The following is a 20,056-nucleotide window of genomic DNA, read 5'->3' on the forward strand; positions in this document are numbered from 1 at the left end:
TTGTATTTCTGCAGTGTTAGTTGTTTACTTCTCCTTTTTCATTTCTAATTCTACTGATTTGAGTCTTCTCCCTTTTTTTCTTGATGAGTCTGGCTAATGGTTTATCAATTTTGTTTATCTTCTCAAAGAACCAGCTTTTAGTTTTATTGAACTTTGCTATCGTTTCCTTCATTTCTTTTACATTTATTTCTGCTCTGATCTTTATGATTTCTTTCCTTCTGCTAACTTTGGGTTTTTTTTTTGTTGTTCTTCTTTCTCTAGTTGCTTTAAGTGTAAGGTTAGGTTGTTTATTGAGGTCTTTCTTGTTTCTTAAGGTAGAATTGTATTGCTACAAACTTCCCTCTTAGAACTGCTTTTGCTGCATCCCACAGGTTTTGGGTCATCGTGTTTTCATTGTCATTTGTTTCTAGGTATAATTTTGATTTCCTCTTTGATTTCTTCAGTGATCTCTTGGTTATTAAGTAGTGTATTGTTTAGCCTCCGTGTGTTTGTATTTTTTTACAGATTTTTCCCTGTAATTGATATCTAGTCTCATAGCGTTGTGGTCGGAAAAGATACTTGGTACGATTTCAATTTTCTTAAATTTACCAAGGCTTGATTTGTGACCCAAGATATGATCAATCCTGGAGAGTGTTCCATGAGCACTTGAGAAGAATGTGTATTCTGTTGTTTTTGGATGGAATGTACTATAAATATCAATTAAGTCCATCTTGTTTAATGTATCATTTTAAGCTTGTGTTACCTTATTTATTTTCATTTTGGATGATCTGTCCATTGGTGAAAGTGGGGTGTTAAAGTCCCCTACTATTTTTGTGTTACTGTCGATTTCCCCTTTTATGGCTGTTAGTATTTGCCTTATGTATTGAGGTGCTCCTATGTTGGGTGCATAAATATTTACCATTGTTACATCTTCTTCTTAGATTGATCCCTTAATCATTATGTAGTGTCTTTCTTTGTCTCTTGTAATAGTCTTTGTTTTAAAGTCTATTTTGTCTCATATGAGAATTGCTACTCCAGCTTTCTTTTGATTTCCATTTGCATGGAATATCTTTTTCCATCCCCTCACTTTCAGTCAGTATGTGTCTCTAGGTCTGAAGTGGGTCTCTTGTAGACAGCGTATATATGGGTCTTGTTTTTGTATCCATTCAGCCAGTCTATGTCTTTTGGTTGGAGCATTTAATCCGTTTACATTTAAGGTAATTATCGATATGTATGTTCCTATTACCATTTTCTTAATTGTTTTGGATTTGTTATTGTAGGTCTTTTCCTTCGCTTGTGTTTCCTGCCTAGAAAAGTTCCTTTAGCATTTGTTGTAAAGCTGGTTTGGTGGTGCTGAATTCTCTTAGTTTTAGCTTGACTGTAAAGGTTTTACTTTCTCCATCAAATCTGAATGAGATCCTTGCTGGGTAGAATAATCTTGGTTGTAGGTTCTTCCCTCTCATCACTTTAAATATGTCTTGCCACTCCCTTCTGGCTTGCAGAGTTTCTGCTGAAAGATCAGCTGTTAACCTTATGGGGATTCCCTTGTGTGTTATTTGTTGTTTTTCCCTTGCTGCTTTTAATATTTTTTCTTTGTATTTAATTTTTGATAGTTTGATTAATATGTGTCTTGGCATGTTTCTCCTTGGATTTATCCTGTATGGGACTCTCTGTGCTTCCTGGACTTGATTAACTATTTCCTTTCCCGTATTAGAGAAGTTTTCAAGTATAATCTCTTCAAATATTTTCTCCATCCCTTTCTTTTTCTCTTTTCTTCTGCGACCCCTATAATTCGAATGTTGGTGCATTTAATGTTGTCCCAGAGGTCTCTGAGACTGTCCTCAATTCTTTTCTTTCTTTTTTCTTTATTCTGCTCTGCAGTAGTCATTCCCACTATTTTATCTTCCAGGTCACTTATCCGTTCTTCTGACTCAATTATTCTGCTTTTGATCCCTTCTAGAGAATTTTAAATTTCATTTATTGTGTTGTTCGTCACTGTTTGTTTGCTCTTTAGTTCTTCTAGGTCCTTGTTAAACCTTTCTTGTATTTTCTCCATTCTATTTCCAAGATATTGGATGATCTTTACTATCATTATTCTGAATTCTTTTTCAGGTAGACTGCCTATTTCCTCTTCATTTGTTAGTTCTGGTGGGTTTTTGCCTTGCTCCTTCATCTGCTGTGTGTTTCTCTGTCTTCTCATTTTGCTTAACTTACTGTGTTTGGGGTCTCCTTTTTGCAGGCTGCAGGTTTGTAGTTCCCTTTGTTTTTGGTGTCTGCCACCAGTGGCTAAGGTTGGTTCAGCGGGTTGTGTAGGCTTCCTGATGGAGGAGACTAGTACCTGTGTTCTGGTGGATGAGGCTGGATCTTGTCTTTCTGGTGGGCAGGTCCACGTCTGGTGGTGTGTTTTTGGGTGTCTGTGGCCTTATTATGATTTTAGGCAGCCTCTCTGCTAATGGGTGGGGTTGTGTTCCTGTCTTGCTAGTTGTTTGGCATGGGGTGTCCAGCACTGTAGCTTGCTGGTCGTTGAGTGGAGCTGGGTCTTGGCGTTGAGATGGAGATCTCTGGGAGATTTTCTCCATTTGATATTACGTGGAGCTGGGAGGTCTCTTGTGGGCCAGTGTCCTGAACTAGGCTCTCCCACCTCAGAGGCACAGCCCTGACGCCTGGCTGGAGCACCTAGAGCCTGTCATCCACACGGCTCAGTGTAAAAGGGAGAAAAAAAGAAAGAAAGAAAGAAAGAAGAAGATAAAATAAAATAATTAAAATAAAAAATTATTTAAAAAAATTAAAAAGTAATAAAAAAAAAGAAAGAAAGAAAGAGGAGAGCAACCAAACCAAAAAACAAATCCACAAATGATAACAAGCACTAAAATCTATACTAAAAAAACCAAAAAAACAAAACAAAAACAACAAACAAACAAAAAAACCCAGACAGACAGAACCCTAGGACCAATGGTTAAAGCAAAGCTATACAGACAAAATCTCACACAGAAGCATACACATACACACTCACAAAAAAAGGAAAAGGGGAGAAATTAATATATCCTGCTCCCAAAGTCCACCTGCTCAATGTGGGATGATTCGTTGTCTATTCAGGTATTCCACAGATGTAGGTACATCAAGTTGTTTGTGGAGCTTTAATCCGCTGCTTCTGAGGCTGCTGGGAGAGATTTCCCTTTCTCTTCTTTGTTCACACAGCTCCCGGGGTTCAGCTTTGGATTCGACCCCTCCTCTGCGTGTAGGTCGCCTGAGGGCGTCTGTTCTCTGCTCACACAGGACGGGGTTAAAGGAGCAGCTGCTTCGGGGGCTCTGGCTCACTCAGGCCGGGGGGAGGGAGGAGTCCGGATGTGGGGCGAGCCTGCGGCGGCAGAGGCCGGCGTGACGTTGCAGTAGCCTGAGGCACACCGTGCGTTCTCCCGGGGAAGTTGTCCCTGGATCATGGGACCCTGGCAGTGGCGGGCTCCACAGGCACCCGGGAGGGGCGGTGTGGAGAGTGACCTGTGCTCGCACACAGGCTTCTTGGTGGCGGCAGCAGCAGCCTTAGCGTCCCATGCCCGTCTCTGGGGTCCGCACTGATAGCCACGGCTCGTGCCCATCTCTGGAGCTCCTTTAAGCGGTGCTCTTAATCCCCTCTCCTCGCACACCAGGAAACAAAGAGGCAAGAAAAAGTCTCTTGCCTCTTCGGCAGCTGCAGACTTTTTCCCGGACTCCCTCCCGGCTAGCTGTGGTGCACTAATCCCTTCAGGCTGTGTTCACGCCGCCAACCCCAGTCCTCTCCCTGCGATCCGACCACAGCCCGAGCCTCAGCTCCCAGCCCCGTCCGCCCTGGCGGGTGAGCAGACAAGCCTCTCGGGGTGGTGAGTGCTGCTCGGCACTGATCCTCCGTGCGGGAATCTCTCCGCTGTGCCCTCCGCACCCCTGTGGCTGCGCTCTCCTCCGTGACTCCGAAGCTCCCCCCTCCACCACCCGCAGTCTCCGCCCGTGAAGGGGCTTCCTAGTGTGTGGAAACCTTTCCTCCTTCACAGCTCCCTCCCACTGGTGCAGGTCCCGTCCCTGTTCTTTTGTCTCTGTTTTTTCTTTTTTCTTTTGCCCTACCCAGGTACGTGGGGAGTTTCTTGCCTTTTGGGAGGTCTGAGTTCTTCTTCCAGCGTTCAGTGGGTGTTCTGTAGGAGTTGTTCCACATGTAGATGTATTTTTGATGTATTTGTGGCAAGGAAGGTGATCTCCACGTCTTACTCTTCCGCCATCTTGAAGCTCCTCCAGAGTTGTTATTTTTGAAGAAAGTCTTGATTGAAAATAAATTGGAAAATCCCACTGACTTAGTTGATATATTTATGCCATACACATTTAACATCATTACTGTCTACATAAGAATTGTAAATATTCCATCCTTCCTTGCTGATTAAATATCTTTAATAAACCTTATATGAGTGAGAGTAGATGACTTCAAATTGATGAAGCATGCCATCATGCATTTTTTCCCTATAAACTTAAAAAAAAATAAGCCAGCGTCCTACTGAGATTTTAAAGACCCCTTTATTGGAGCAGTTGTTTATAGAAAAACGTGTGTGTCTCTCTGTATAAAGATAGAGTTGATCCCTGATGATGCACAGAAAGTTTTATAACTCCAAATACATGGCGTGATTGTCTTCTACAATGTCATTTTAAATACTTTGAGCTTTTTACTTGAAAATAAACAAATGTTGTAACCACAGTAATAGCCAAAGATGCATTCACCCCTATATTCTGCTTTTCTTCAGGCCCTCTCTGGTTTTCTTTAAAATTCCATATAAACATTTAAAATGATGTTTACTCGAGCCAAACACTTTCTGGCCATTATTGTGTGGAGGAGGCCACAGGGGCTTCCTTGTCTCTGTCAGGCTGGCTGAGCTGACTGACAGACTGGCAGGGAGCTGGGTGGAGGAAGCTCAGTGCAGTTCTGGCTGCTGCTGAAATAGAACTAAATCTGCTTGACTAGCTCACGAGGCCTCCCAGCGACTGCCTGGGATTCAGGCAGCCCCGCAGAGAGGGCAGTTTTTCCTTGGTGACAGGGCACTTACTAGTTAACTTCAGCCCCTTCGGGGGTGTGGAAAGGTGAAGATGTGCTCGCTCTCTTGCTCTCTCTCTCTCTCCGTGAAAAACAATATTTTTCATGATTGCATTTGGTATTACCAGAACCACTGGTGACATTTTCCGCTGGATTCTCCCCAGTGATGCCCCTAACCTCCTCTTCTTCCATTGCCCTTTCTGTGATACGTTTAGTACCCTTGCTCTTCTCCCACTTCTAATTCATTCCAGCCACTTGACTGCTGTCCTTTTTCCTCAGTGAACGTCCCCCATCCCTGCCCACAATTTCTTTACTTACTTAACCTTTACGTTATGGTCCAAGACTTCAAGTACGTTTTCTGGCCAATATCCTTAGTGCCTCTTGTCCTCCTTGGTGCCCAGAAAAACTCCGAGCAAGGGTCAATCTGTTCATCCCCCCCTCCATTCCTACAGATGGGCAGCTGCACACTGCTGGAGGAAATGAGGCTTCTGTGCAGCTCGGTACCACTACAGAGTCAGGCTCTTCCACCTCACATCGCTGATGATGAGGACATCCATTAGGTGTCCTGATGCCCTGACTCTATACCCAGACCTGAGACACCACTTGTCCATGACATGTTAGATTTACCCAGCTTGATCTCAAGGTTCTCTCCTTCTTGCTCCAACAAGTGGCATCAAGAAACTTCTCTGTATTGCCAATTTTTTGCCATTACTTCCCTCTCTGAGAAGAATGGAACTTCTTCACCGTCCTTTAGATTTCTTTCTTTCTTTTTTTTCCCTGACCAGGATCGAACCTGTGCCCCCTGTAGTGGAAGTCTTAACCACTGGACCACCAGGGAAGTCCCAGTCCTGTAGATTTTATACTGCTGCTAATACCTCTAATTAAAGCTACAACTTACTGAGTGGCTACCATGTGCCACTTTATATATATATCAACTTAATTCTTATAAAAACCTTGACATGTAAGTATTATAATCCAGATTTTACAGTTGAGATACTCGAGACTCATAAAGGTTAAGGAACTCACCAAAGGTCACACAGTTATAAAGAGGTAGAATTGGAAGTTGAACCCAGTTCCAGTTGATTCCAAAGCCCAGACTCTTCACTGTTCAATACTGGCTCTCATATTATTTTTGAGAGGTGTTTCTTAATTTTGAATGCCACACATACTAATTAGAGCAAACTTTAAACATGCAAAAAAAGTTTTAACCTCCCAAAGTTCCATCACCCAAAGACACCTCTGAATGTTTTTGCCCCCTAGTCCCGTTTATACACAGTATTTTATTTCTTCATTCGTATATCATGCTTTAAATGATTGGGCTGATATAGTATATAAAATATTGTTATCTTTTCCAGCTAATACTGTAACAATTATTTTTTCATAATGCAAATTCTTCACAAACATGCTTTCCAGTGGACTCTGCATTGATTTAAAAAAATATGAAAAATCTACTGGGGAGTGTCACAAATGCTGAGACTTTCCATGAAATAAGAAATGTAATCTTGGGAGGAAGGATAAAGAGAGCTTGGACTCCTAGTCCTGGGCAAATGTTACTCTATTTCAAATTGCAAAATGCAACAAGTGTAGATATTTCACATGGAACTTCATTAAAATTCAAATGTATAAATCCTCAAGCAGAACAGGCAAAGGTGGCTGAGTTCCTGTATCTATCTGAATTGGGGGAGAATTTGTTGGAAAGGTCATCAACCCTGAGATATGTAAGTAAATTCCTTACATTACAGTGTTGTAGTCTTTGTTCCAAGGCTTTCTGCTCCCCAGAGAAAGTCATGCTCTTGCTACTCTGTTGCTTGTTAGCCCGTTTTCTCTGCTTTGGCAGCTGCAGAGTGTAGCAACTCTGAGGCTCTTTAAAGCAGTCCAGGGATGATGGAAGATTGAACACACGGGGACTAGCTGAGTCCTGCAATAGTTCTCAGGATGTGTTCACTTTGATTCTAATTCAGGATTAAACTTTTAGTGTCATTTAGTCCTGAACTATTTGTACTGGGAGACGATGGCACATGTTATGTGTGTCACATAGGCCCCAGACATGGCCCCTGCAATATGTTTTCAAGAGCATTAGCAGCAGAAGCCCAGATTTGATCAGCAAGTCACTTGTATCCAGAGATGAATACTGCCACGGAGCCTGAACTGTGAGTATGTTAATTTGGTTCTGGCAGGTATGAGACTGAGAAACTGAGTGAAGATTCCTTTGACTGTGAATTTTATCCCAACAGAACATTGAACCTATGCCATCATAATTGTCAGACTAGAAAGTATCTGCATAAGTGATTCTCAACCACAGAGAGCTAATCATAACCCATCTATTCAGTGTGCTTTCTTGTGAACTAAAAATATGTGTGTGTGTGCATGTACACACACACACACACCAGAAAATTGAAAGTGCCTTGCCTTCCCAAAAGAAGAAATCTTTGCAAGCATGACCTGCTTGAATTTTGACCTTTATATTATACTTTAGTAATAAAATTTGATGAGATTTTAGGTTATTTCCCATTGATTTTGGAAAAAGGCACTCACACTCTGCTATTCTGAATGACATAATTGTTACTTTGCATAGGAAGGCTGGCTACTTTTGGCCTGAGAACTTTTGGTTAACTATATTCTTTTTTCAGTCTTTGTATGTTTCCCCCCCTCCCCCCCCCCCCCCCGCCCCCGCCACCGCCGCCGCCCCCGCTGCCACCGTGTAAGTTTTTAAGTCTTTGTTTTAGAATGAATTACTGAGTGAAACAGGCCAGTAATTAACAGGTGTCTGTGCTGACCCTGTCCAATGGATAAGGAAAGTCATCAGATATTTAGTGGTGTGGGCTTTTTAAAAATAATGATTAACATTTATTTAGTACTCAGCATTTACCACCATGCCAAAGTAATTTACATGCTCATTTAACCTTTACAACAAGCCTATGAAAGTGAGTACTATTATTATCCCCGTTTTCCAAACAAGGAGATTGAAACTTAGTTTAACTTGCCTAATCAATGGTGGAGCCAGTATCAAATCCTGCCCCTTATACTTTATATGATCTGAGAATTTATTTGGAGATTCTGGCAGGAGAATTTAATGGTGTGTTTTGCGTGTCTTCTCTGTGTAGAGCTGGGTGCTGTTGGAAATAGCAAAGACATATACGGCATGACTTGTATTTAAATAGCTTGCAAACAAATTTTGTTGCCTCAGTATACAGAAAGGACTATATTAAAACACACACACACACACACACTCCATGGTAGAAATTTCAAAATTATAATGCTTCTTTTGTCACAAATCAAATTTCAACTTATGCATCGATCTGTTCCTAATGGGTCTCTTCTGTCCCATTTTTCTCTACTTATGCTTTGCACCATTATCCATTTACCTAAGCACTATATAGCTTTACAAGAAGCATTGATGTCTAGTAGAGCACATCCTTGTACATTGTTGTTCTTCAAAATTATTGTGGATATTTCTGACTTTTTGCTTTCCATGGGAATTTTGTAATTAACTTTTGAAGTTATATAGAAAACCAAACCCAAAGCAAAATATCTACTGAGTTTTGATCAGTTACGTTAATCTGTAGATTAGTTGGGGAGATCTGATAAATTCACGATATTGGGACTTCTGTCCAGGGATATGACCTACCTTTCCATTCATTTAGATCTTCTTTTATATTCATCAATAAAGACATTGTTTTCTGTGAAATAATTTTGCACATTTTTGTTAAATTAACTACTAAGCACTGTATAGTTTCTTTTCTATATGAAGGAACAAATGTAATTTTAGAACATGAAAAAGTGATTTGAACAATTATATAGATTTGACTTTTCTTGATGGAAATATATGACACCATAAATATGCATAATGCAATTTAATACATTACAATTAGATTATTGAAGTTTGGGGAATTAAAAGTTAATATTATCATTCAGTTAGAAATATTGTCTAATTTTCTTTGTTTAAACCTTTTCCAAAGGTTTCTTCTTTGACTCGGAAATGATTTAGAAGTATATTATTTAATTTCCAAATATTTGGGGGTTTTCCAGAGATTTATTTATTTATTATTGATTTCCTTTTTTTGTTTGTTTTTATAAATATTTATTTTATTTATTTATTTTTGGCTGCATTGGGTCTTCGTTGCTGCACGCGGGCTTTCTTTAGTTGTGGTGAACGGGGGCTACTCTTCGTTGCGGTGCACGGGCTTCTTACTGTGGTGGCTTCTGTTGTTGCGGAGCGCAGGGTCTAGGTGCATGGGCTTCAGTAGTTGCAGCACGCAGGCTCAGTAGTTGTGGCTTGCAGGCTCTAGAGCACAGGCTCAGTATTGTGGCACATGGGCTTAGTTGCTCCGCGGCATGTGGGATCTTCCCAGACCAGGGATCAAACCTGTGTCCCCTGCATTGGCAGGCAGATTCTCAACCACTGCGCCACCAGGGAAGCCCTACTATTGATTTGTAATTTAATTGTTTTCATCAGAGAACATAATCTGTATGATTTTAATGCTTTAAATTTACTAAAACTGGTCTTATGGCCCAGCACATTTTGAATCACTATTTCTGTTACAAATTGAATGGAAAAATGTGTGTTTTACAGTTGCTGGGTGTAGTATTCTGTTAACAAATGGGGCCAAGTTTGTTGGCACTATAGTAAGTCTTCAATATCCTTACTTATTTTCTGTTTACTTGTTCTACTGATTACTGATAGAGGAGAGTGAACTCACCAGCTGTAATTGTGGGTTTGTTTATTTCTTCTTTCAGTTCTTACTTCATTTTGAAACTTTATAATTAGGTGTATACCTATTTTGGATTGTTTTGTCTTCTTGATTGACTCCTTTATCATTATGAAAATGATAAAGGAGTCAGTCAATCTTTTTCTCTAGGACCATTCCTTACCTGCAGTCTTTGATACTAATTAGCCACTCAAGCTTTACATCATTAGGGTTACATAGCATATATGTTTCTATTCTTTTACTTGCAAGCCATCTGGGTCTTTATAATTAAAATGAGTATCCTGTAGACAAGATAATTTGGTCTTACTTTTATACCCAGTTTTAACAATCCTAGGCTTTACATTTGTGCCTTTAGTCCACTGACAGTTAATATAATTATTAATATGGTGAGTTTTAAATCTACCATCTTGCTGTATGTTCTGTTTGTCCCATTTGATCTTTGTTTTCTTTGTCTTTTTCTGCTTTTTTTTGGATGAAGTGAGTAATTTAGTATTCCATTTTATCTCTTTTGATTTATAATCTATATCTCAGGTGAGTTTTATTTGTTGCTCTAGGCAGTTTATAGTATACATCTTTAATTTATTACTGTCTGCTGTGAATTAATATTGTGCCACTTCATGTATAATGTAAGAACCTTGCAACAGGAGATTTTTGTTTTCCACCCTCCTGTTTTCTATGTTATTATTGTCATAGGTTTGATGTCTACGTGTATTATAAAGCTTAGAGTTTTTGCTTTTATTTCAGTTATCTTTTAAAGAAATTAAAGATTAAAAATTTTATTTTTAAACTATTTTTTTAAAATTAATTAATTTATTTATTTTTGGCTGTGTTGGGTCTTCATTTCTGTGCGAGGGCTTTCTCTAGTTGTGGCAAGCGGGGGCCACTCTTCATCGCGGTGTGCGGGCTTCTCACTGTCGCGGCCTCTCTTGTTGTGGAGCACAGGCTCCAGACGTGCAGGCTCAGTAGTTGTGGCTCACGGGCCCAGTTGCTCCACGGCATGTGGGATCCTCCCAGACCAGGGCTTGAACCCGTGTTCCCTGCATTGGCAGGCAGACCCTCAACCACTGCGCCACCAGGGAAGCCCTAAAAATTTTATTTTTATTGACATATATATTATTTCCAGTGCTTTTCATTTCTTTATACAGATCTGAGTTTCTATCTGGCATCCTTTTCCTTCTACCCAAAGTCCTTCCTTAACATTTCTGGTAGTGCTAGTATGCTGGCCTTGGCTTATTCCAGATTTTGTTCATCTAAAGATGTCTTTATTTTACCTTCAGTTTCTTTGAAGGGTATATTTTTGCTGGATATAGAATTCTGGGTTGATCTCTGCCCCCAGAACTTTAAAGATGTTTAATTTTCTTTTGGCTTGGGTTATTCTGATGAGAAGTCAGACAGAGGACATTCTTCCCTACTCTGTATTAAATGTATCTTTTATTTCTGTTTGCTTTTAAGATTTTCTCTTTGTAATTGATTTTCAGCAATTTGTTTATGATGTGCCTTGGTAAGTTTTTCATTGTGTTTATTTTCTTGGATTCATTGAGCTTGAGTATATGAGTTTATATTTTTCATCCAGTATGGGAAAAAGATTGGCCATTATTCAAATATTGTTTTTCTTGCCCCTTCTGGGAATCTAGTTACATATATTTTAGATTGCCTGATATAACCCCATACCAAAGCTCTGTTAATTTTTTCACTCTTTTTCCTACACTCTGCTGGATGAAACTCAAATGACTTCCAGCCATGTGTAAGCTGTGACTGTTATTTAGTTTTGAATTTATTGTATTTGTTCCTGGTAGTTATTTCTTTGACTGGTCTTGTAGAGTGTCACCTTGCACAGGCAAGCTTAGTATTCAGCCAAAGATTCAAGAGAATGTGTATTCAGATTTCTGGAGGATTCTACCCCACCCCCCACCCCCACAGGTTCTTTCTTTCTGGTATTCCACTCCACAAATTCCCTCCATCTTGGCTTTCCTGAACTCTTATTTCTGTCTCCTAATTTTAGTGAGACTGCTGTGCTCTGCTTAGGATTCTGCTCCCTGAACCATGGTCTGGATGTAACTTTAGGTAGGGCTGCTCTCATTTTTGTTCTTATCTCAGTGATCACAGTCTTGAGCTGCCTACTGTACAGTGTATACAAATAGGTATTGTCCAGTTTCCTAGTTGTTCATGGTAAGAAGACTAGTCCCATATCAGTTATTTCATGGCCATAAGCAGTAGTCCCTATAAATTTTGGTTGTTATTGTATCTTTAAAAATATTTTCTAATTTTGGTTGCCAGTATATAGAAACAAAATTAATTTTTAAGTATTTTTCTTGTATACAGTAACCTTGCTGAACTATTTAATTATTTCCAGTAAATTGCAGAATCTCTTGGATTTTCTATGTAGATAATTATAGTATTCATGACTGAGGACAGTTTTATTTTTCCTTTCCAAGAGTAATTCACTTTATTTATTTTTTATATTAATGCATTCGTTAGTACCTTCAGCACTATATATTAAATATTTTAGCAACCACTGTTGTTTTTTTTTTTCCTGAATGTAAAGAAATCTTTAATGTTCCACCTTTAAGTATGTTTTTAGTTGATTCCCTTTACTGGGTTAAGAAAGTTCCTGTCTATACCTAATCTGTTAAGAATATTTTTTAAAGTCATATATGTATGTTGAATTATATCAAATGCATTTTCTGCATGTACTGAGGTGATCACATTCTTTTTCTCTTTTTGTCTGATATGTTGAATTATATTTTTTCTAATGTGAAATTATCCTGGTACTTCTGGAATTAGCCCAAATTTTTAAATACTATGCTGATTTGGGTTTGATAATTTTATTTAGAATTTTGAATATGAATCACAAATAAAATTGGCTTATAACATTTTCCCTTCTGAAGTTTCCCTTTTCTGGTTTGGTATAAAGAATATACTAGCATTATAAAATGAGTTGGGTGGGTGGCTTCCCTCTTTATCTGTTTTCTGGCATAATTTGCATGTAATAGGAGATACCTGTTATTTAAATATTTGGAAGCATCCATCTGTGAAAACATCGGGGCTATTTTGTTTGGGTCTGGTTAGGTTGTAATTCTGTGGATAAATTTTTTAATTACTGAATTTCTTTACGTTTATAGGATTTATTCAAATTTTCTTTGTATTATTAAATAGGTTTGGGTAAAATACATTTGTTTCTAGGAAATACTCCATTCTGTCTCTGTTTTCAAATGTGTGGGCACAGAGTTGATAATACTGCTTTTACCATCTCTTTTATCCATAGGTATGCATTTTTCATTCCAAAATGTATCTTCTCCCTTATTTCTTGATCTGGTTATAACAATGTTTTTTGAAAATTTTATTTTAGAAACAGATTTTTTAAATCTATTATATCTTTATTTTTTATTGCGTCATTTTTTTGGTCCTGTGTTTATTATTTCCTGGCTTCTCCTTTCTTTAGCTTTACGCTTATTTTTACAATTTGTTTTGATGACTGTTTAGCTCATTTACTTTTATTTTTATTTTCTGATAAGCGTTTATGCGTATAAATTCCTTAGTACTGCTTTAGGTGCATTTTAGAGGTTTTAATATGTAGTATTCTTGAAGATCTTCAGTTCTGAATATTTTCTGATTTCTAAAGCTATTTAGGAAATGTTGTTGTCATTGCTATTGTTTTAAGTATTCAAGTGTAGAGCATTTTATATTATCTTTTTATTCTTGATTTCTAATGCAATTGAATTAGGGCCAGAGCAGATGGTCTGTATGATACTATTCTTTGGTATTGATCTGTTTTATTGCCTAGAATGGCCTAGCTGTCTGTCTTTTGTGTTCTGAAATTTTACTATGATGTTTCTAAATGTGGTTTTATTTTAGTTTATCCAAATTGGGTCGCATTTTACATTCTGGAAAAATTTCAGCTATTGGCTCTTTACTGCCTGTCTCCCGTTCTTGCTAGTCTTTTCATATGGAACTCTTATTAGATATATTAGGCCTTTCTATTCTGTCCTTCAAGTTTCATAACCTCTTGTTTCATATTTTCCATTTCATTATCTCTCTGTAAAGGCAATATGGTAAATTTCCTCATATCTGTATTCCACTGACTAATTTTCTCATCTGGTTTGTCTTAATATATTGCTTTATCCATCCTTTTGAAATTAATTTCATTGAACATGTCTTTACAGAATTTCTCTTTTATTCTTTTTTACATCTACCTGGTCTTTTCCCATATTTTCAGTACCATCTATTTTGTTTTAAATATTTTTAAACAATTATTTTATAATGGCTTTCAGATATTTTAATTATCTGAAGTTCTTGGAGGTCTCATACTGCTGGAGGGGAAGGGAGTATATGTGTGTGTCCTAATTCTAGCATATGGTAGATTGGTTTCTTTCTTTATTTTATTTTATTTTTTATTGAAGTATGGTTGATTTACAATGTTGTGTTAGTTTCAGGTGTACAACAAAGTGACTCAGTTTATATATATATATATTCTTTTCAGATTCGTTTTCCTTATAGGTTATTCCAAAATATTGAGTATAGTTCCCTGTGCTATATAGTAGGTTCCTTTTGGCTATCTATTTTATATATAGTAATGCATATATGTTAATCCCAAACTCCTAATTTCTCCCTTGGTAGATTGTTTTCTTATGTATTTTCTAATTTTGGATGGTGAGCTCATCTTCAACTGGTGCCTTATCTGTGGAAATTCTGTGGAACCTGGCTTTAGAGAGTCTCTCTCCGGAATGGGTTTGTCTTTGCTTCTCCTGGAACCCTGAGGTTTACCCAGTCTAATAACACCCCATTTTTTCCCACCCCCAGAATATGCTGAGACAGACAAAGTTCCTTGTTTTCTTCCTTTGTTGGTGGGACAATTCTTTAAATGAAATTGTAGCCTCTGGGAGTCTGGACTATACCTAGGGAGGGGGTGGTAAGTTTTAGTTTCAATTCCCTGCTTGGATTCTCCTTCACCAAAGAGGGCATTTAATGCCCAAGCTCCCTTGATGCATAGCTATGCTTCCCCATCCCCACAGCATCACAGGTTGGTGTACTAACCAGCTTGTTCTCAGGATCTTCCCAGTGTTTGACCCCTGAGCTTTCTCTTACTTCCTTGAGAGCATTTAAAGATGTTTGCTATATTTTAAGGGTTCCTTCTTATTTAACGCACATGTATTTGAATGTCATTGGCTTCTATCTTGAGGTTTTGACCTTGAGGTGATGTGCGGGTCTAATTATACAATTCAAAGGAGAGGACTGTGGTGATTTCAAGGTCATTTTTATATGCCGAGGATTTCTGTGATATCAACGATAAATGCAGATTTTTGTCTATTGTGACATGATATTGTAGCTAGATCTGAAGCTTTCAATGTACATCTGTCTTTGTTTCGCTGTGTTCTTGAAATCAGTGGAAGTTAAAGGAATCTAAGGGTATGCAATTAAACCTACAAATACTTGACTTTGGGATTAAGTTATGTAGCTTCACAGAGTGTTTTTGTAACTTTTTCAAATATATTCATTTGTAATGTTATTGTGACAGACATTCATCGGGGATCACTCAATAAAGCAAGTCTTCAACATCTACGTAACGTATGAAAAGGTTATTGGTACTTAGTGAAATTCTATCTTTAAAAGAAGTAGGCATTCCTTGAGGGAAAGGTGCTATGCAATTGAGAATTTTGATTAGTCTTATTGCTTTATGTGATTCATCATAGACTGATTTCTTAGTGAAATGTGGCTCCACCTTGATTTCAGAATTCTTTGTTACATCACTGAATAATGGATGAGGATGGGGGAAAAAAAGAGAAGAGGTATGAATTCCTAACTGACTGATATTTCTGTCAAAGCCCTCTCCCCTGCCCTCCGTTCCTATTTCACATCTAGCAAAATTCTCCTTCCTCGGGGAAACCTGACTCACTCAGGGAAATCTGATCTCTCTGGTGGGTGTTCCATAACCCCAGCCCCAACTCTATTATAATACTTTGTACACTACCTATGTCCTGACAGCCTCCCTCATCAAACTGTGTCCTCCATGCCTTGCACAGTGGCTGCCCAGAGCTGACACTGAATAAATGGTTTATAGTCCCTGATCGGTTGAGAAACCTGTTTGGCGGCCTTGGCTTGCCTAGAGTTGAAATTCATTTACATTTGAGAAGATAAATTACCTTATTTTTCCAGTTCGAGAATCTAAAGTAAATTCCAGTCTACTGATCAAAAAGTTTTGGTCAGAATTTTTCAGAATGGTCTGTGTTTTTTTAAAATCTCAATTAGCATTTCATTGCTCAGCCTTCTCTCTGAGAAGGAGCATTGGCTTTTAGAGAGCCTCTTGAATAATTATAGATCATTTAGAAACAATTGTATTTAATCAGAAGGACTCTTGAAAAAGCAGGTAAGAATATATGGTGGAACAAAGACCCACCATCACATTCAAATTATTTTGGATTTATTTTATATAATTCATAGGCCACTGTGCCAGACACTGTGTGGGCTTTGGTATGGGAGACATGGAGACAGATACCCTCAAGGGCCTCACAGTCTGAGGGAGATGAGATTGGCTTTCATTTCCTTATTTTAATATTGACAGTTTTTGTTGCTCTATGAGTTATCAAGGGACCAGATTTTTGCTCAGATGTTGACATTAACATCTCCCTTTCTCTCTTCTTATTTCTCCCCATCCATTATCCATCATCTGAATTCCCAGCCCTACCCTTATTATTAATAACCTTGATTGTTTTTTGTCAATTAGGGATGCACCTGAGGCATCTGAAAATAAAGCGAAGGACCACACCAGCACCTTATTCACAAGACTGCGTGCTCTGCTGCAAAGTCACGGCTATCCTACAAAAGCAGGCAAAGCTAAAGCATCGCAGAGTGCTGCTGCCCTTTCACAGAAGAAGGGAGGTTGGAACTGAGCACCCCGACCCATCCTTATAGATGCGGGTGGGACAGCTGGGTCTCTCCGTGTACCTCAAACATCTCTGGGAGGGATTAATGACGAGATGATCTCCTGAGGCACCTTCTGATACATGGCTATTTATTTTCTCTCCATTCATAAGTTTGTTATAGTCGATGCTGAAAATATTATTGAGGTTCATGCAAAAGTAGAAAAAGGAAATGAGAATTAGTAGAAGTATTCTGGGCAATAACAATGCAAATTTTTGTATCTTAGGCACTTGAAGGCATATGATAAATTTTGCTAAGGGAAACAGGGCCCCAAGGGTGTCAAACAGTACCTGTAATATTTAAGTAGATTTAACTCAAAACATCTGAGCAGGTTATACCCATAGCATGTAACCGTGCTGTAAAGAGCTCTTACCTAAAAAAATATTTTCTTGACCAGATGATACCTTCAGCTGTTGCCTTATTTCTGTGCTCTCTTCACAGCAAAGCTTCTTGAAGTGATTGTATAGACCCTGTGTCCACTTTCTCATGCCCCATTCTTTCCTCAACCCACTTCACTGAGGCTGGAGCTCCCACCAGTCCAGGACAACTACTTTTTGTCAGGAATAGCAGTGGCCTCCACATTGCTGAATTCTTTGGTCCCTTAACTGTCCTCATCTTTCCTGATATTTCAAAAACATTGGACAGGTGACCACTCCCTCCTTCTTGAAGCATTTTTCTCTTGGCTTCCAGGATAACTGGATAACTTGATTCTGGTTTCTCTCCTAACTCATTGGCCATTCCTTCTCTCTCTCTCTCTCTCTCTCTTTTTTTCTTTCATCCCCTATTTCCCTCTTCAACTTCTAATCATTGATGTGCCCCAGGGCTCAGTCCTAGGACCTTTTCTCTTCAATATCTACACTCATTTTCCAGCCCCTTAATTCGAAGGGCTACCTGGATGTCAATGCCCCCCACTTTTTAAAATCTATCTGCAGCCCTGACCTCCTCCCTGAGCTCCATACTTGAGAATCATACTCATTATTAAATCAGCAAGAGAGTTTCCTCTGCGACTTCTTTGCTTGGATATCTAACAGGAAAGTTAACATGGCCATTCTGGACCTCTTGATTCCTCTCCACTCCATTGCCTTTCACACCCCCAGCCTTGGTTCTCCCAATTTCAGTAACAGGTACCACCATTCTTCTAGCTGCTCAAGATAAAAATCTAGATGTCATTCTTGTGTCCTCCACCCCCTCAACCAATCCATCAGCAAATCCTTTTGGCTTTACCTCTAAAATATATCTCAAATCCATTCGCTTTGCCCGTTTCCATAGCCTTGGTGTACCAACCTAATCCAGGCCATCATCATCTGTTCCTTTCAGAGAAGCTTTCCAGCGAGACTCCCTTGCTTCCACTCTTGTTCCCCAATTTGACCTATTTTTCACAAACAACCATAGTGATCTTTTAAAACATACGCCACTCTCCTGCTTAAAAGCACTTCCTGTTCCACTCAGAATAATGCCAACTCCTTACCATGTACCCTACATAATCTGGTCCTGCCCGTCTCTCAGACTTCATTTCCTACTGCTCTATCCCTTGGTCACCCTACAGTAGCCCCTTTGACCTCCTGTCTCCCTTTGTACTTACTGCTTCCTCTGCCTGAGATGTTTTCTTTGCTCCCAGGTTTTCACATGGCTCTCTTCCTGTCATTCCTCACCTTCTCAGCAAGGCTTTCCCTGAGCACCCTGTCGAAATTACTGTGCTTAAAGATATATGAAATGATCAGTTCCGTGGTCTCTGTGTTGGTTATCTGTCTGTCTCCCCCACTAGTCTGTAAGATACAAAATCACAGTCACCTTATTTGTCTTGTTTGCACTCTATCCTCAGCCTCTAAAAGATACATAGTAGGAGCCCAGTAAATGTTAGTTAAATAAATGAATGAATGAGGTTCAGCGTAACAAGAATTACCAAGTCCCTATTGTGAGTTAAGTACTATGCTGTACACTGGGGTTTTAGTGAAGAATTGGATATGGTGCCCACCCTAGAAACGAAACAAGAACATGTTCATGGGTAATAGTAACGTAGAAAAGCACTTTATGGTTGCTTTATAAAATACATTGGCTTTATTTCCTGGCAACATATGGTTTCTCTTCTGTCTTTTTTATTTCTTTGTAGGGAGTATAGGAGATGAAAGTCACTAGGTGGAGCTGAAAGTCAATGGGGAAATGACCTCAGAAATCAGCCAAGGGAGAGTGGCATGGGTTGTTTCCCGAGTTTGAGAAGTTGTGACCAGAATTGAGTTTCCAGGCAGGGACAGTGGTCAGGAAAACTGATTTTGAGGCAGTTGTGCAATTGGCATGGTTTATTTTTCATGTTATTTCTACTCCCCATGTAGTTATACACCCTCTTCTCATTCCCTCTTGAGTGAGGGTTCTGGAGCTCTTCTACTCATGCTTGGCCCCCTTGTTATCCACATCTACTCATAGAAAAGGATCTGAGACTCCTACCCACCAAGAAAGCAAGTGCTGCTGTCAGAGCTGTCCTTGTCAAAGGATTTAACATTTTGAATAGGGAGCAAAGTTTTATGGGTCTCTAACATTTTTGTGAGGAGAAGAAACGAACGTTTATTGACATACATTAAAATAACTGGAGGCTGGAGGGTTGTGTTAGTGAGGTCCCTGAGTTAGTGAAGTTAGGGGAGTGGGTGGGATTGGGGGAGGTGGAGAGGGGAAGATGTTGATAGCAAAGTCTCTGAATGAGCACAGGAGCCGGAACACTGCTCATTGGGAAAACCAGAAAACATTGAAGAATGGAGAAGGATGTGTGAGAGATAGAACAGTGTCAGCAGCTTTGGAGAGTTACAAGATAATGGCTTAAAGATTTTCTAGTTAAGGGCCCTTGCTAAAGCTTAATTCGATGAAACTAAATCATGGAATTCCTTATTTTAGCCAGGGATTGAGGAGATTTTAGATGTCTGAATACACCTAGAGCATTCGACATAGCCTGTACCTTATCTGGTATATTATGAATACTGGGTTTTGATAGAATTCAGAAGACTTAAAGAAGTCAAGAAAAGGAAAGAATTGGGGGTTGAAAATCATAATGTTGTTAGAGAGGTCATCATGTAGATCAGTAGAAATTCAGGTGGATGATCTTCAAGGTCTTTTTCAATTCTGAACACTTCTTTGTTTATGATAATTTATAAGCAATTAGTTAGTCTACTTCAGATCCTTCATTAGCACTCAGCATTTTCTCATGAGAGTCTTTTCCATAAAATTAATTATAACTTTGAAAAATCTAATACCCATAAGCTAATCATTTTAATGTGACAGTTTTTTATCCTTTCTTCCTTTTTCTAAAAAGGCAAAGTCAATCCAGAAGCCTCTAGAGAGAAATCTAATTGGATTCCATCACTTCATAGCTATGAAGATTTCAACCAGATGATGCTACAAGTAAGAGGGAGTTTGT

At 38.9% G+C, this 20,056-nt stretch overlaps 1 protein-coding gene across 2 annotated transcripts in view; it reads left to right on the forward strand.

The window, feature by feature from the left end:
- The window catches only part of PASD1 (PAS domain containing repressor 1), a 168,101-nt gene that overhangs the window by 86,858 nt on the left and 61,187 nt on the right, over positions 1-20,056 (forward strand). The window contains exons 7-9 of one of the 2 annotated variants that reach the window (XM_082444880.1): positions 15,466-15,521; positions 16,457-16,611; positions 19,952-20,040. In XM_082444880.1, the coding sequence (XP_082301006.1) occupies positions 15,490-15,521; positions 16,457-16,611; positions 19,952-20,040 (276 nt within the window). In that variant the 5' untranslated portion in view covers positions 15,466-15,489. Of the gene's footprint in view, positions 1-15,465; positions 15,522-16,456; positions 20,041-20,056 lie in introns of those variants that run through there. The other variant, XM_082444881.1, reaches the window with a different exon arrangement.

The sequence above is a fragment of the Balaenoptera physalus genome (assembly GCF_965194825.1).
Source record: "Balaenoptera physalus genome assembly, chromosome: X".
Lineage (NCBI taxonomy): Eukaryota > Metazoa > Chordata > Mammalia > Artiodactyla > Balaenopteridae > Balaenoptera > Balaenoptera physalus.